The 18254-nt window shown below is 47.9% G+C and overlaps 1 protein-coding gene and 1 long non-coding RNA gene across 2 annotated transcripts in view; one reads left to right on the top strand and one right to left on the bottom strand.

The window, feature by feature from the left end:
- Positions 1 to 18254, bottom strand: part of CACNA2D3 (calcium voltage-gated channel auxiliary subunit alpha2delta 3) — a 1156773-nt gene that overhangs the window by 421022 nt on the left and 717497 nt on the right. Inside the window, exons 16-17 of the mRNA XM_075321303.1 lie at positions 17754 to 17834; positions 5655 to 5729 (exon numbers count right to left, since the gene is read on the bottom strand). Of these exons, the coding sequence (XP_075177418.1) occupies positions 5655 to 5729; positions 17754 to 17834 (156 nt within the window). The remainder of the gene's footprint in view (positions 1 to 5654; positions 5730 to 17753; positions 17835 to 18254) is intronic.
- The window catches only part of LOC142249597 (uncharacterized), a 94672-nt gene that overhangs the window by 66115 nt on the left and 10303 nt on the right, over positions 1 to 18254 (top strand). The window lies entirely within an intron of this gene.

Below are 18254 nucleotides of genomic sequence, written 5' to 3'. Positions count from 1 at the left end.
AACACCATACCTACTGTGAAGCATGGGGGTGGCAACATCGTGCTTTGGGGCTGTTTCTCTAAAAAGGGACAACTGATCCGTGTACATGAAAGAATGAATGGGGTCATGTATCATAAGATTTTGAGTGCAAACCTCCTTCCATCAGCAAGGGCATTGAAGATGAAACGCGGCTGGGTCTTTCAGCATGATAATCATCCCAAGCACACCGCCAGGGCAATGAAGGAGTGGTTTCGTAAGAAGCATATGAAGGTCCTGGAGTGGCCTAGCCAGTCTCCAGATCTAAACCCCATAGAAAACCTTTGGAGGGAGTTGAAAGTCTGTGTTGTCCAGCGACAGGCCCAAAACATCACTGCTCTAGAGGAGATCTGCATGGAGGAATGGGCCAACATACCATCATCAGTGTGTGCCAACCTTGTGAAGACAGAAAACGTTTCACCTCTGTCATTGTCAATATATATATATATATATATATATAATATAATATTTTTTCCTACAGTGCTGCAAAGTACAGCTTCCTAATAGACATTCTAGAAGCATTTACACCCAGTTAGTAGGGGTCAGGGTGCGTCAGTGTCCTTCCCTGGTGGTCTTTTATCAATGCTTTTTCTAATATACCTTTAATAAGGGGCGATATGCAGAGGGGTGAATGGCCCGGACCCCCGGTAGCCCGGTCACTGCAGCGGGAGATATACATAGTATATACATGTGAGGACAGACGCGAGGATGCCAGCTAAGGAGCTCTTCATGCTAAATTGAAAATACATAATTTATTGCCTATAATTATCATGATCAGTAATTATAGGTGGGGCGCTCAGGACCGGCAGAGACTTATTTAATTCCTTTAAATCGACTTAAGAAACATCAATAATCTTTATTACCATGAAAGTCATTCTGTGTGAGATTCATGGGTTACAGGACGCCAGGTCACCGGGCGCTGCAGAACCTCGCACCAGTCTTGACAGAGAATACATTTTAAAGATACAAAGAAGCCAAATCTTCAATGAGTAAAGTGACTGATTCTTACCTGATTATCCACATCAGCACTCATGGAACGTCAATATAGTCGTGGGTTTAGTCAGAAAAGTTTATTAGAGGGAATGCGTCAGCAGGTTTTTCCTATGCAATCTGTGATAAGCATAAGGGCTGAGAGCCCGATTTCAAGGATGTGTCATTTACTGGGCTGTGTATTGTGTCAATACAATCAGTGTTTTATCAGCAGGAGATAATCAGTACAGGACTAGGTGTCTCCTGCCAACTAGTCTGTGTAACCCCGCCTCCACCACTGATTGGCTACTTTATGCTTATGCAGATTGTACACAGTAAGTTGCAAATCAGTGAAGTGGGCAGGGTCATACACAGCTGACAATCAGTGGCGTGGGCAGGGTTATACACAGCTGACAATCAGTGGCGTGGGCAGGGTTATACACAGCTGACAATCAATGGAGTGGGCATGGTTACACACAGCTGACAATCAGTGGTGTGTGCAGGGTTATACACAGCTGACAATAGTGGAGTGGGCAGGGTTATACACAGCTGCCAATCAGTGGAATAGGTGGGGTTATACACAGCTGTTAATTAGTGGAGTGGGCAGGGTAATACACAGCTGCCAATCAGTGGAGTGGGCAGGGTTATACACTGCTGCCAATCAGTGGAATGGGCAGGGTTATACACAGCTGTTAATCAGTGGAGTGGGCATGGTAATACACAACTGCTAATCAGTGGAGTGGGCAGGGTTATACACAGCTGCCAGTCAGTGGAGTGGGCAGAGTTATACACAGCTACCAATCAGTGGAATGGGCAGGGTTATACACAGCTGTCAATCAGTGGAGTGGGCAGGGTTATACACAGCTGTCAGTGGAATGGGCAGGGTTGTACACAGCTGAGAATCAGGGGAGTGGGCGGGGTTATACACAGCTGACAATCAGTGGAGTGGGCAGGGTTATGCACAGCTACCAATCAGTGGAGTGGGCAGGGTTATACACAGCTGACAATCAGGGGAGTGGGCGGGGTTATAAACAGCTGCCTATCAGTGGAGTGGGCAGGGTTATACACAGCTGTTAATCAGTGGAGTGGGCATGGTAATACACAACTGCTAATCAGTGGAGTGGGCAGGGTTATACACAGCTGCCAATTAGTGGAGTGGGCAGAGTTATACACAGCTGTCAATCAGTGGAGTGGGCAGGGTTATACACAGCTGTCAGTGGAATGGGCAGGGTTGTACACAGCGGAGAATCAGGGGAGTGGGCGGGGTTATACACAGCTGACAATCAGTGGAGTGGGCAGGGTTATACACAGCTGCCTATCAGTGGAGTGGGCAGGGTTATACACAGCTGACAATCAGGGGAGTGGGCAGGGTTATACACAGCTGACAATCAGTGGAGTGGGTGGGGTTATACACAGCTGCCAGTCAGTGGAGTGGGCGGGGTTATACACAGCTGACAATCAGTGGAATGGGCAGGGTAATACAGGGATTAGTATTCAGAGCTCTGCTAGAGAAAATGTTATATCAAAATGACAGCAAACAGTCCAGTAAGTCGCACAGCACTGGAATCATGGTTTCAGCCTATACATCTTGCTGCTCTTGGACTACATAGCAAAAACCTGGTGACAGATTCCTTTAAACTAGTAACCAGTCCTGCCACTTGCTGCAAAAAGGGATTTGTGTAACAGAAAAAACGTATGTGTTAATTTGAAACAGCGCCTCTCTAGTTCAGAGTTTGGAAGTGGTATTGCAACTCAATTGCCTCCAATTAAAAGTGTCTGAATCACAAAAACAGATGCCGCGCTGTTCCTGGGTAGAAAAGAAAACCAGGATATTTCTATTTTTTTTACAGATGATTTTTATATAAAGAGGGTTCCTTTTTTATTAAATTCACTTATAGATACAATGTAAAGACAATCAGTGACGGGGAGAAGCGCTACTTTCTTAAAGGGGTTGTCCAGGTTTGTTATTTAAGCCTGCAGTAAGGCCTCCGACACACATCCGTGCCTCCGGTACATGTTTGGTACGTTTTTGCACATACCGGCGGCACGGAGACCAATGCTACCCTATGGTAAGAGGCACGCACACGTAAAACCACACGGAATGTGTGTCCGTGTCGTTTGTAGGTGTGTGCGTTTTTCCTCACGCTCAACGTTTCCGTTTTTCTCCAGCATCACACAGACACGGACCTGCTAAAGACAATGGGTCCATGTCTGCACGTATGTGACACGTAGCATGTCGTGTTCTACCCATACCGTCCGTGTGCGTTTTTTTGGTGACTCTGTCGGTCGGTCGGTATCTTTCGCTGTCAGATGGTCGCTCTGTCTCTCTGTCTCTCTCTGTCTATCCCTCTCTCTCTGTCGGTCGGTCTCTCCCCCTCTCGCATACTCACCGATCCCCGATCACTGGCGCGGCGCTGCACGGCTGTCACACTGCTCCGGCGGCTTTTACTTTTTTGAAAATGCCGGCTGCTCATTATTCAATTTCGTATTCACTGCTTCCTCCGCCCACCAGCGCCTATGATTGGTTGCAGTCAGACACGCCCCCACGCTGAGTGACAGCTGTCTCACTGCAACCAATCACAGCCGCCGACGGGCGGGTCTATATAATGCAGTAAAATAAATAAACAAAAACAACATGCGGTTCCCCCCAAATTTGATATCAGCCAGGGTAAAGCCACACGGCTGAAGGTTGGTATTCTCAGGATGGGGAGCCCCACGTTATGGGGAGCCCACCACCCTAACAATATCAGCCAGCAGCCGCCCAGAATTGCTGCATCTATTAGATGCGACAGTCCCAGGACTCTACCCGGCTCTTCCCGAATTGCCCTGGTGCAGTGGCAATTGGGGTAATAAGGAGTTAATGGCAGCAGCCCATAGCTGCCACTAAATCCTAGGTTAATCATGGCAGCCATCTCCACAAGATAACTGCCATGATTAACTTGTTATTAAAATTAAATAAACACAAATTCAAAAAATCCTTTATTTAGAATAATTAAAACAAACAAACACCCTCGTTCACCAATTTAATAAATCCAAAAAACCAATCCAGGTCCTGCGTAATCCATGGATGTCCCACGACGCTCTCAGCTCTGCTACATGAAGCTGACAAGAACGGCCACACACAATGACCACTCTCTATCACCTCCAAGCAGCAACTGAAGTGAGCCGCGCGATCAGTGATGACGTCAGTCAGGTTACTCGCGGCCACCACTGGATTCTCCACCTGTGACAGCGAGTCACCCAAGTGACTGAAGTGAGCTGTGTGATCACCGATGACGTCAGTCAGGTTACTCGCGGCCACCACTGGATCCTCCACCTGTGACAGCGAGTCACCCAAGTGACTGAAGTGAGCTGCGCGATCAGTGATTAAGTCACAGGTGAGTTGCGGTGTCAGGTGGGTGACTTCAGCTAGCCGTGGTAACCTGAGTGACGGCAGCGCTAATGTCGCCGCTAACTTCAGTTACTCGGGGGATTAGCGGACACCGGTGAGTCCATCACGGATGTCCACTAATCAGGACGCCACACACAGACAGAGCCGTGGTATGACAATGAAGTCGGGTGAGGTTCGCCCGAGTTCATTCTCATTGCGCAACTCTGTCTGTGTCGGTTGTCAGCGGGTATGTAGCAACGACATTTTACAACACACACCGATCAACACATACGGAAACCACACGGAAATGACACGTACGCATACACGGACATTACACGTACGCATACACGGCAAGCATACACCATCACACGGATGTCACATACCGGAGAAACGCCCATAAAAAACGGAACACGGACCCGAAAAATGGAACATGAGACGCGTACGTTTTTTATGCGGAAGTGTGTTTTAGGCCTAAATCTGTATGACCGCAGACTTGTGAATCCTCACGTTTCCAGGTCGGCAGTGTGACCGCTATCATGCAATGTGCATAATCCCGGCCACATCACGACTAGTCTTCCACATCCTCGCTCTATTGACTTCTAGTGGTAATGTGGCCAGAAGCATCAATATCACAGACTTGCAGTTTCGAAAACCACCAACACCAGAGAATCCGGACAGCATCAGATAAAGGGACTGAAGTTCACTGAATTCTATAGAAATGGATTAACATTAACCCATTCACTCCTTGTTCTTTTTAACCAGCCAAACCTTGCACAGAGGTGCAGTAAAGTGTATGGTGCAGACTAACACCAGGAACACTGTAAATTGCGGCTCTGCCGCTGCTGGAGACACGACACACATCCAGCACAAGTGTAATGCAAGGTGGCTTCATTCAACGCGTTTCGAAGTCTACCCCACTTCTTCATCAGGAAATCCACATGGGGCGGACTCAGGACAGTAAAGGATAAAATGACTTTTTTTTTCATTAGCCAAGTCCCATAAACACATATTACGTCTGAGTGGCATTACTTAGTTTTATGTCATAGATGTGCATAAAATTCTAGAATCCCTTACACCGTGCACAGGGCCGGATCGCATTCAGCACGGGTATTAATAAATTACAAAATTAAATAAGTCAAAGGAAAAAGTAAGGATTTTATTAGACCATGGCGGTGGAGATGGGGAAAGACGGTGCTGCGGCGCCACCTACTGCTGGAGTGGCGGTGTTACACGCATCCATTGTATGAGCAGAATGCACTAATCCCACAGCTGTGATATATAAGTGTAGGATTGTACTCACCAGCGGCCTCAGCTCGGGATGGGTCAGGATGTAGCCATTGTTTGTAATGGCAAAAGCATATCCATGAATTCCCAGCTGTGCGGAGAAAAAACGGAAAAGAGGAACGTCAGTGACAGCGCAATGTAATGCTACTATTATCAATGTATGGATTCCGACACTATGTATCACAAGCCTCTCTGTGTTATGTGAAGCACTAACGTACAGGGAACTGCGCACAGTGTATGGTAGTATTATCAGGTCCCTCTATGGCGGAATAATCGGAGCAGTTGATGGTAGGATGGGAGCACTATATGGTCATATTATCTGGGCAATGTGTGATGGCATAAGTGGAGCACTATATGGTCATATTATCTGGGCACTATATGGTGGCATAAGTGGAGCACTATATGGTCATATTATCTGGGCAATGTGTGATGGCATAAGTGGAGCACTATATGGTCATATTATCTGGGCACTATATGGTGGCATAAGTGGAGCACTATATGGTCATATTATCTGGGCACTATATGGTGGCATAAGTGGAGCACTATATGGTCATATTATCTGGGCATTGTATGGTAGCATAAGTGAAGCATTATATGGTCATATGATCTAGGCATTGTATGGTGGCATAAGAGGAGCACTATATGGTCATATTATTGCATAAGTGGAGCACTATATGGTCATATTATCTGGGCACTATATGGTGGCATAAGTGGAGCACTATATGGTCACATTATCTGGGCACTATCTGGTGGCACAAGTGGAGCACTATATAGTCATATTATCTGGGCACTGTATGGTGAAATAAATGGACCACTATATGGTCATATTTAATGGACACTGTATGGTGGCATAAGTAGAGCATTATATGGTCATTTGATCTAGGCATGTATGGTGGCATAAGAGGAGCACTATATGGTCATATTATTGCATAAGTGGAGCACTATATGGTCATATTATCTGGGCACTGTATGGTGGCATAAGTGGAGCACTATATGGTCCTATTATCTGGGCACTGTATGGTGGCATAAGTGGAGCACTATATGGTCCTATTATCTGGGCACTGTATGGTGGCATAAGTGGAGCACTATATGGTCCTATTATATGAGCACTGTATGGTGGCATACGTGGAGCACTATATGGTCCTATTATCTGGGCACTGTATGGGGGCATAAGTGGAGCACTATATGGTCCTATTATCTGGGCACTGTATGGTGGCATAAGTGGAGCACTATATGGTCCTATTATATGAGCACTGTATGGTGGCATACGTGGAGCACTATATGGTCCTATTATCTGGGCACTGAATGGTGGCATAAGTGGAGCACTATATGGTCCTATTATCTGGGCACTGTATGGCGGCATACGTGGAGCACTATATGGTATTCTTAGCTTGGCCATGTATGGTAGTATAATGAGAACACTGTATAGTAGTTTATCTGTACACTATATAATAGTATGATGGAAGCACCGGGTGGGGCCATTATATGCGCAGTATTATAGACGGTGTTACACTGAACAAAATAGAAACACAGCACTTTTGTTTTTGCTCCATTTTTCTTGAGCTGAATTCAAAGATCGAAGACTTTTTCTATTGGACACAAAAAGTATTTTTCCCTCAAATATTGGTCACAAATTTATATAATCTGTTAGTGATCACTTCACCTCTGTGGAGATAATCCTCCACCTCACAGGTGCGGCAGATCAAGATGCTGATTAGACACATAATTATTGCACAGGTGCGCCATAATAAAATGTGTAGTTTTACAGTATTGGAAGAGTCTAGGGGGTATTTGAGGGGTCCGGGAGTGTCAGATAACCAGTCAGTATGTATACAGCGGATTCATCCATGAAGAGAACATCTTTCCAGTGAGCCAGACGCCATTGAATGTGAGCATTTGCCCACTCAATTGGGTACGACAACAAGCCGCAGTCAGGTGGAGACCCCGATGAAGATGATCTGCAGTCAGGTGGGGACCCCGATGAAGATGAGCTGCAGTCAGGTGGAGACCCCAATGAAGATGAGCTGCAGTCAGGTGGAGACCCCGATGAGGATGAGCTGCAGTCAGGTGGGGACCCCGATGAAGATGAGCTGCAGTCAGGTGGGGACCCCGATGAAGATGAGCTGCAGTCAGGTGGAGACCCCAATGAAGATGAGCTGCAGTCAGGTGGAGACCCCAATGAGGATGAGCTGCAGTCAGGTGGAGACCCCAATGAGGATGAGCTGCAGTCAGGTGGAGACCCCGATGAGGATGACGAGCTGCAGTCAGGTGGAGACCCCGATGAGGACAATGAGCTGCAGTCAGGTGGAGACCCCGATGAGGACGACGAGCTGCAGTCAGGTGGAGACCTCGATGAGGAGGATGAGCTGCAGTCAGGTGGAGACCCCGATGAGGATGACGAGCTGCAGTCAGGTGGAGACCCCGATGAGGATGACAAGCTGCAGTCAGGTGGAGATCCCGATGAGGATGACGAGCTGCAGTCAGGTGGAGACCCCGATGAGGACAATGAGCTGCAGTCAGGTGGAGACCCCGATGAGGACAATGAGCTGCAGTCAGGTGGAGATCCCGATGAGGATGACGAGCTGCAGTCAGGTGGAGACCCCGATGAGGACAATGAGCTGCAGTCAGGCGGAGACCCCGATGAGGACAATGAGCTGCAGTCAGGTGGAGACCCCGATGAGGACGACGAGCTGCAGTCAGGTGGAGACCCAGATGAGGACAATGAGCTGCAGTCAGGTGGAGACCCCGATGAGGACAATGAGCTGCAGTCAGGTGGAGACCCCTATGAGGATGACGAGCTGCAGTCAGGTGGAGACCCCGATGAGGAGGACGAGCTGCAGTCAGGTGGAGACCCCGATGAGGAGGACGAGCTACAGTCAGGTGGAGACCCCGATGAGGAGGACGAGCTGCAGTCAGGTGGAGACCCCGATGAGGATGATGAGCTGCAGTCAGGTGCAGACCCTGATGAGGAGGACGAGCTGCAGTCAGGTGGAGACCTTGATGAAGATGATGAGCTGCAGTCAGGTGGAGACCCCGGTGAGGAGGACGAGCTGCAGTTAGGTGGAGACCCCAATGAGGACAATGAGCTGCAGTCAGGTAGAGACTCCGATGAGGACGACGAGCTGCAGTCAGGTGGAGACCCCGATGAGGACGACGAGCTGCAGTCAGGTGGAGACTCCGATGAGGATGACGAGCTGCAGTCAGGTGGAGACCCCAATGAGGACAATGAGCTGCAGTCAGGTGGAGACCCCGATGAGGACGACAAGCTGCAGTCAGGTGGAGACCCCGATGAGGATGATGAGCTGCAGTCAGGTGGAGACCCCGATGAGGAGGACAAGCTGCAGTCAGGTGGAGACCCCGATGAGGACAATGAGCTGCAGTCAGGTGGAGACCCCGATGAGGAGGACGAGCTGCAGTCAGGTGGAGACCCTGATGAGGAGGACGAGCTGCAGTCAGGTAGAGACCCCGATGAGGATGATGAGCTGCAGTCAGGTGGAGACCCCGATGAGGATGATGAGCTGCAGTCAGGTGGAGACCCCGATGAGGATGATGAGCTGCAGTCAGGTGGAGACCCCGATGAGGATGATGAGCTGCAGTCAGGTGGAGACCCCGATGAGGACGACGAGCTACAGTCAGGTGGAGACCCCGATGAGGATGATGAGCTGCAGTCAGGTGGAGACCCCGATGAGGACGATGAGCTGCAGTCAGGTGGAGACCCCGATGAGGATGATGAGCTGCAGTCAGGTGGAGACCCCGATGAGGACGACGAGCTACAGTCAGGTGGAGACCCCGATGAGGACGACGATCTTCAGTCAGGTAGAGACTCCGATGAGGATGACGAGCTGCAGTCAGGTGGAGACCCCGATGAGGACGACGATCTGCAGTCAGGTGGAGACCCCGATGAGGATGATGAGCTGCAGTCAGGTGGAGACCCCGATGAGGATGACGAGCTGCAGTCAGGTGGAGACCCTGATGAGGACGATGAGCTGCAGTCAGGTGGAGACCCCGATGAGGAGGATGAGCTGCAGTCAGGTGGAGACCCCGATGAGGACGATGAGCTGCAGTCAGGTGGAGACCCCGATGAGGAGGATGAGCTGCAGTCAGGTGGAGACCCCGATGAGGACGACGAACTGCAGTCAGGTGGAGACCCCGATGAGGATGATGAGCTGCAGTCAGATGGAGACCCAGATGAGGATGACGAGCTGCAGTCAGGTGGAGACCCCGATGAGGACGACGAGCTGCAGTCAGGTGGAGACCCCGATGAGGATGACGAGCTGCAGTCAGGTGGAGACCCCGATGAGGACGATGAGCTGCAGTCAGGTGGAGACCCCGATGAGGATGACGAGCTGCAGTCAGGTGGAGACCCCGATGAGGACGACGAGCTGCAGTCAGGTGGAGACCCCGATGAGGACGATGAGCTGCAGTCAGGTGGAGACCCCGGTGAAGATGAAATGCAGTCAGGTGGAGACCCCGGTGAGGACGATGAGCTGCAGTCAGGTGGAGACCCCGATGAGGATGACGAGCTGCAGTCAGGTGGAGACCCCGATGAGGACGACGAGCTGCAGTCAGGTGGAGACCCTGGTGAAGATGAAATGCAGTCAGGTGGAGACCCCGATTAGGAGGATCTGCAGTCAGGTGGAGACCCCGATGAGGATGACGAGCTGCAGTCAGGTGGAGACCCCGGTGAGGATGAGGAGCTGCAGATGAGCTTCCCTGAGACATTTATGACAGTTTGTGCAGGAAATCTTTGGTTTTGCACCAATTGTTGCAGCCGCTGTCCGGGGGGCGGTCTCAGGTGATCTTGGAGGTGAAGATGCCGGGTGTGGAGGTCCAGGGATGGTGTGGTTAAATGTGGTCTGCGGTTGTGAGGCCGGGTGGATGTTCTGCCAAATTCTCTGAAACGCCTTTGGAGACGACTTATGGTGGAGAAATGAACATTCAATTCACGGGCAACAGCTCTGGTGACATTCCTGCAGTCCGCAGCCAACTGCACGCTCCATCACAACCTGTGACATCTGTGGCATTGTGCTGTGATAAAACTGCACAGTTTATTGTGACCAGCCTAAGGCGCACCTGTGCAATAATCATGTGTCTAATCAGCATCTTGATCTGCCGCACCTGTGAGGTGGAGGATTATCTCCGCAGAGGAGAAGGGATCACTAACACAGATTACACAAATTTGTGACCAATATTTCAGAGAAAAAGGTCTTTTGCACAGAGAAAAATTCTCAGATCTTCGCGGTTCTTTGCACACTATGACATCGCAAGCCGATTGTAGCGATGCTGAGCGCGATAGTCCCCGCCCCCGTTGTACATGCGATATCTTGTGATTGCTGTAGTAGCAAACATTATCGCTATGGCAGCTTTACACGCACTTACCTGCCCTGCGACGTCGCTCTGACCGGCGACCCGCCTCCTTACTAAGGGGGCGGGTCGTGCGGCGTCACACGGCAGGTGGCCAATAGAAGCGGAGGGGTGGAGATGAGCGGGATGTAACATCCCGCCCACCACCTTCCTTCCTCATAGCCGGTGGAGGCAGGTAGGAGATGTTCCTCGCTCCTGCGGCTTCATACACAGCGATGTGTGCTGCCGCAGGAACGAGGAGCAACATCGTATCTCCTATTGGTGCGACATTATAGAAATGTCGGACCCTGCACCGATAATACGATTACGACGCTTTTGCGCTCGTTAATTGTATGTAAAAGGCTTTACACACTCCGATGTCGACAGCGACCCCGGACGTGCATCACTTTCGATTTGACCCCACCGACATCGCACCTGCGATACCATAGTGTGCAAAGTACCCCTTAGGGTTCAGCTCATGAAAAATGGGAACAAAAACAAAAGCGTTGTGTTTCTATTTTTGGTCAGTAGATTTCGGCATTGGATGATACAATAATTTAGAAATTCTTATGATTTACTTAAATTGCACTTGACACCAAATCTCACAATACAGCTCCATACATTATTAAACAGCGTTCTCAGACCTGATGAGGCTGGTGTGTGTACTTTGAAAATCCGTGTCAGAATAACTGAACAATCCTGAAACTAAAGGCCACTTTACACACACAGAAAAATCTGTGGCAGATCTGTGGCTGATCTGTGGCAAATCTGTGGCAAATCTGTGGCAGATCTGTGGCAGATCTGTGGCAAATCTGTGGCAAATCTGTGGTAAATCTGTTGTAAATCTGTGGCAAATCTGTGGCAAATCTGTGGCAGATCTGTGGCAGATCTGTGGCAAATCTGTGGTAAATCTGTGGTAAATCTGTGGTAAATCTGTGGTAAATCTGTGGTAAATCTGAGGCAAATCTGTGGCAAATCTGTGACAAATCTGTGGTAAATCTGTGGCAAATCTGTGGCAAATCTGTGGCAAATCTGTGGTAAATCTGTGGCAAATCTGTGGCAAATCTGTGGCAAATCTGTGGAAAATCTGTGGCAAATCTGTGGAAAATCTGTGGTAAATCTGTGGTAAATCTGTTGTAAATCTGTGGCAAATCTGTGGCAAATCTGTGGTAAATCTGTGGTAAATCTGTGGTAAATCTGTGGTAAATCTCTGGCAAATCTGTGGTAAATCTGTGGTAAATCTGTGGCAAATCTGTGGCAAATCTGTGGTAAATCTGTGGCAAATCTGTGGTAAATCTGTGGTAAATCTGTGGCAAATCTGTGGTAAATCTGTGGTAAATCTGTGGTAGATCTGTGGTAAATCTGTGGTAAATCTGTGGTTGCAGTGAAATTGTGGACAATCAGTGCCAGGTTTGTGGCTGTGCACAAATGGAACAATATCTCCATGATTTCACTGCAACCACAGATCTGCCACAGATCTACCACAGATCTACCACAGATCTACCACAGATTTATCTCTGTGTGTGACGGGGCCTTTAGATGAGCATTTTATGAGTCCAACTGTCCAGTCACCAATCCCCTATCCTGACCGCTGCAGCTTGTACTGAGCAGGGTATGATCTCAGCAGGGAGGAGGGACACTGAGGAGCTGTCAATCAAGCTAGGTGGGCGGGGATTAAGTTAAACTTTCGTAACACAGCCCTTTGTTTTCAAAGTAAGTACACCGGCCTTGTAAGGTGTAATAGATCTAGTTTATAATGTCTGCAGAATGTATATTGAAATCTGGAGACAGATCTGCTTTAATCATTGGGGGTTTTTTTTGCTGCTGATAAATCCCCTCTTCATGCACAGGCCCCGGGACCCTACAGACGTGTATCTTGGTCATGCGTGGTCGGTGGTTCTACTTATTATACAATATCCTGCAGATTGGTTTCTGATTTTCCACCATTTAAGAAGTTTGTTTATAGAAGGGAACAAGTAAAACATATGAGGAAAAAAGCACAAGCAGTTTACAAGAGTGGGGGAGCAGCGGGCGACGCAGAACACCTGCGCCCCATTCATACATTCTGTCTCCATCTGGTTTCCGTAAGCAGCAAAATGGAACATTTTATTTCACATTCCCCCAAAACAGCAGAGGGAAAGGCACATGCAGAGAATGCAGGGGCACATTTGCTACTTGTTTACGTCCTAATGCAACATGTCTAGAATCATATTTTACTATCCGATGACAAAAATGACCCAGGAAGCAACAGGAGAGAAATAAAACGCCAGTCATTATATTAACGTCATCCCAGTGGTGAATGCTCAAAGGTCTGAATGGAAAGAGATACAATGTAACAAATGGGAAATGCAAATAGGCCCATGTGTAACATATAAAGGCAAAATGTCCCAGATTTAAAGGGAACTTGTCACCCGATTTGTCCCTTATAAGCTGTGGCCACCACCAGTGATCCCTTATATACAGCATTCTAACATACTGTATATAAGAGCCTAATACTCACCTAGAGGGGGTTGCAGTCCAATGGATGTCGCTGCTCCCGCTCCGGCGCCTCCTCCATCTTGTGCAGTCGCCGTCCTCCTTTATAGCCCCATGTGGATGATGTGTCCTGTGCCATCCACACAGAGGCCACCATTGCGATTCTGCGCATGCACACTTCTATCTGCTCTGCTGAGGGCAGAGAAAAGTACTGTAATGTGCATGCACCAGCTGGCGCATGCGTACTTCTATCTGTCCTGCTGAGTGCAAAGCAAAGTACTGTAATGCGCACGCGCCAGCGTTCTTTGACCTTTCCCTGCTCCTGTGTACTTCTATCTGCCCTGCTGAGGCCAGATCAAAGTATTGTAGTTCACATGCGCCAACAGTCTTTCATCTTTCTTGCACATTACAGTACTTTGATCTGCCCTCAGCAGGGCAGAAAGAAGTGCGCATGTGCAGGAGCAGGGAAAGCTCAAAGAACACTGGCGCATGCACATTACAGTACTTTACTCTGCACTCAGCAGGACAGATAGAAGTACGCATGTGCCAGCGGTCTTTGACCTTTTCTCACACCCCCGCATTACAGTACTTTGATCTACCCTCAGCAGGGCAGAAAGAAGTGCGCATGCGCAGGCAAAGGTCAAAGAACTCTGGTGCATGCACATTACAATACTTTGCTCTGCACTGAGCAGGACAGATACGAGTACGTATGCGCCAGCGGTCTTTGACCTTTTCCTGCTCCTGTGTACTTCTATCTGCCCTGCTGAGGCCAGATCAAAGTATTGTAGTTCACATGCGCCAACAGTCTTTCATCTTTCTTGCACATTACAGTACTTTGATCTGCCCTCAGCAGGGCAGAAAGAAGTGCGCATGTGCAGGAGCAGGGAAAGGTCAAAGAACACTGGCGCATGCACATTACAGTACTTTACTCTGCACTCAGCAGGAGAGATAGAAGTACGCATGCGCCAGCAGTCTTTGACCTTTTCTCAGACCGCCGCATTACAGTACTTTGATCTACCCTCAGCAGGGCAGAAAGAAGTGCGCATGCGCAGGCAAAGGTCAAAGAACTCTGGTGCATGCACATTACAGTACTTTGCTCTGCACTCAGCAGGACAGATACGAGTACGTATGCGCCAGCGGTCTTTGACCTTTTCTCCTACCTCCGCATAACAGTACTTTGATCTGCCCTCAGCAGGGCAGAAAGAAGTGCACATGCGCAGGAAAAGGTCAAAGAATGCTGGTGCATGCACATTATAGTATTTTGCTCTGCCCTCAGCAGGGCAGATAGAAGTGCGCATGCGCAGGAGAGCAATGTCGGCCTTTGTGTTGATGACGTAGGATGTGTCATCCATACAGGGCTGGGAAGGAGGATCCTGACTGCACAAGAGTGAGGAGGCGCCTGACCGAGACCAGCGACTCCCATCGGACTGAGCCGCCCCCTAGGTGAGTATTATATAGGTGTTTTTTTACGTTATACAGAGCGGCCTGGGCTCTTATGTAAAAGCATTCCAGAATACTGTATATAAGGGCTCACTGGTGGCCACAGGTCATAAGGGAAAATCCTGGTGATAGGTTCCCTTTAAGATTGCTCCATATAATAATTATACAATAAGTGCTTCTTAATCAAAACTGAGTACACATATATCCGCAGGTCTTCCTCACTATATACAGATAGTTATACAAATTTGCAGTAAGTTAATGCTCTATCATAAAACGAGCAAAATCTTCAACAAGCTGCAGTTCACATCACAACCACTAGGTGGCAATATATAGGCACTTGTAGCATAAACGTTTCCCCACTGAGTATCGCAAAATCATGTTTTTTGGGGGGGTTTTTTATTTAAAGCTGGTTATTTTAGGAATCTCATCTTGTCACGTGTAAAGCCAAAACAAAAGGTAAAAAAGGCGACATTTGTAGACTGAATGTAGAGTATAAAAGCTTTAGAGACATAATAGAAACGTTAAATATTGGATGAGAATCGATAGTGTACGGGTGCGGAAAAAAATATCGGATCCCATACGGATCATCCGCACAGCATCCGATATTAACAAATACACAAACATTATTAACTTGGAAACTGCATCTGATCGTGAACATTTTAAAATATTGATGTTTAAATATAAATGTCACACGGATGTAAAAGAGTGAAACACGGATGGCAGACGGTAACAATATGGATGAAAATCATCCGAATTTTCAGAGTGAACCCGGACAATTTATCGTAGACTCACCTTACCCCGACCTTGAAGGTAATCTGTCAGCAGATTTTTACTATGCAATCTTAGAACACCATGCTGTGGGGGCTGAGACCCTGATTACAGTGCTGTGTCACTTACTGGTCTGTGTGTTGTGGCTTTAATAAGACAAGTGTTTTATCAGCAAGTAATTATCATTACAGGACTAGGTGTCTTGTGCCTCCTAGTCAATTGCTCTGTGTCACCCTGCCCTCACCACAGATTTCTGCCTATTCACAGTGTACACAGGAAGCTGCCAATCAATGGTGTAGGCCGGGTTATACACAGGAAGATGTCAATAAGTGCAGTGGATGGGGTAATACACAGAAAGCTATCAATCACTGCTGTGGATAGGGTTTCACACAGAAAGCTGCCAATCAGTGTTGTGGGAGGGGTTATACAGAGAAAGCTGCCAATCAGTAGTGTGGGTAGAGTTATACACAGCTGCCAATCAGTGTTGTGGGAGGGGTTATACAGAGAAAGCTGCCAATCAGTAGTGTGGGTAGAGTTATACACAGCTGCCAATCAGTGTTGTGGGAGGGGTTATACAGAGAAAGCTGCCAATCAGTAGTGTGGGTAGAGTTATACACAGCTGCCAATCAGTGTTGTGGGAGGGGTTATACACAGCAAGCTGCCAATCAGTGCAGTGGACAGGGTTATACACATGAAGCTGCCAATCAGTGAAGTGGGTGGGGTTATACACAGAAAGCTGACAATCAGTGCTTTGAGTTGGGTTATACACAGGAAGCTGCCAACCAGTGGTGTGGGTAGAGTTATACACAGCTGCCAATCAGTGTTGTGGGATGGGGTTATACACAGCAAGCTGCCAATCAGTGCAGTGGACAGGGTTATACACAAGAAGCTGCCAATCAGTGTTGTGGGCAGGGTTATACACAGGAAGCTGCCTATCAGTGTTGTGGGCAGGGTTATAGACAGGAAGCTGCCAATTAGTGGTGTGGGTGGGGTTATACAAACCTGCCAATCAGTGTTGTGGGAAGGGTTATACACAGGAAGCTGCCAATCAGTGGTGTAGATGGGGGTATCCACAGGAAGCTGCCAACCAGTGGTGTGGGTGGGGTTATCCACAGGAAGCTGCCAACCAGTGGTGTGGGTGGGGTTATCCACAGGAAGCTGCCAACCAGTGGTGTAGGTGGGGTTATACAGGGCTCAGAATTCAGAGATCTGCTAGATCTGCAGCAGAGAAAACTGTGATTGTATCAAAATAACAACAAACAGCTCAGTAAGTGACAAATCGCTGGATTCAGGATCTGTGCCCCTATATCATACTCCTCTCAGATTACATAGCAAAAACCTGCTGACAGATTCCATTTACGTCAAGCTGAGTTAAAATAGTATTGGATGTATTGTAAAAAAAAAACTTTAGCCTATGTGCGCACGCTGAGTATTTGGTGTAGAAATTTTCTGAACCAAATTTGTATCTTACGGCAGAAAAACTCACCAAAAACGCAGTGCTTTTTGATGCTTTTTTTGGTTCTTTTTGGTGCATTTTTGGTAAATTTTTGGTAAATTTTTGGTGCATTTTTTTCCATGCGTTTTTCATAATGAAGTCAGTGGGTGGAAGGGTTGCAAAACGCACCAACAATTGACGCTGCAGACTATTTTCTGCACCAAATCTGCCCCAAAAAATAAGCAACAGTTGCACAAAACTTCAGAATTCTCATTGACTTTGCTGGCATAAGGATTTGTGACAAAACTGCACCAAAAAATGTATCAAAATCGCAGAGTGTGCACATGGCCTTATAGATCATTGTACATATTTTGCAGAATATCTCTGCATTTGGAAGTGTAATAGAAGGAAAAAAAAGTATGAACCGATGTGACGGAGGCCAGGAGGACACTCTTTGGCACTTGCCGGAGCCCTGTGGATAGCTTTGCCATACAGCAATCATGGGGTTCAGAGCAATGAGATCAGAGCTGAACACAAGGGCTGGATTTATAGAAGAGCCCAACTGCGGTCTACGACCTTCTATCCGCCTCTCTCAGCGATGGGCGTCACAACCGTCACATCAATAGGTGGCTCTTTACTTCTGAAGGCGCTTACCTTATATTTTGGAATGGCCTTTAAAAGTTCTTTAACAGGAACATCTGTGCCCACCACACCTAGGAGAACACCCTTTGATCTCTGCACAAAAACAAGAATTGAAGGAAAGCAGGCATTCCGCTAAGGGAAACAGTCATCGGTAAAACGTTACAGACGTGCACTAATTATTTTCACGTTGTCATAAATGCATTACAGTGCGCAGATGACGCGCGGCTTTGTTCTGCCGACGGCTCCGAGACACTGATGGATATGAATGAAAGTGCAATGAGGAGAAACAGCTGTCAGGGCTCGCTCTGTGCTTTATTTCTCGTTTGGAAGAGGGAAGGTCCAACATTAGAAAAGTATCAACAGCAATCAACAAATACGAGATTCTAAAACACATCAGCGGGGAACTGACACATTTATGGTTGCAATTATTACGTCTATTCCCATTGTATGTATCTGGGAGTTTTCCAGGACGGCATGTCACTGATAATGGAAACAAGTGATGCTGCGCATTAC

The sequence above is a fragment of the Anomaloglossus baeobatrachus genome, chromosome 8, assembly GCF_048569485.1.
Source record: "Anomaloglossus baeobatrachus isolate aAnoBae1 chromosome 8, aAnoBae1.hap1, whole genome shotgun sequence".
NCBI lineage: Eukaryota > Metazoa > Chordata > Amphibia > Anura > Aromobatidae > Anomaloglossus > Anomaloglossus baeobatrachus.
This window is presented reverse-complemented; position numbering and strand designations above follow the sequence as displayed.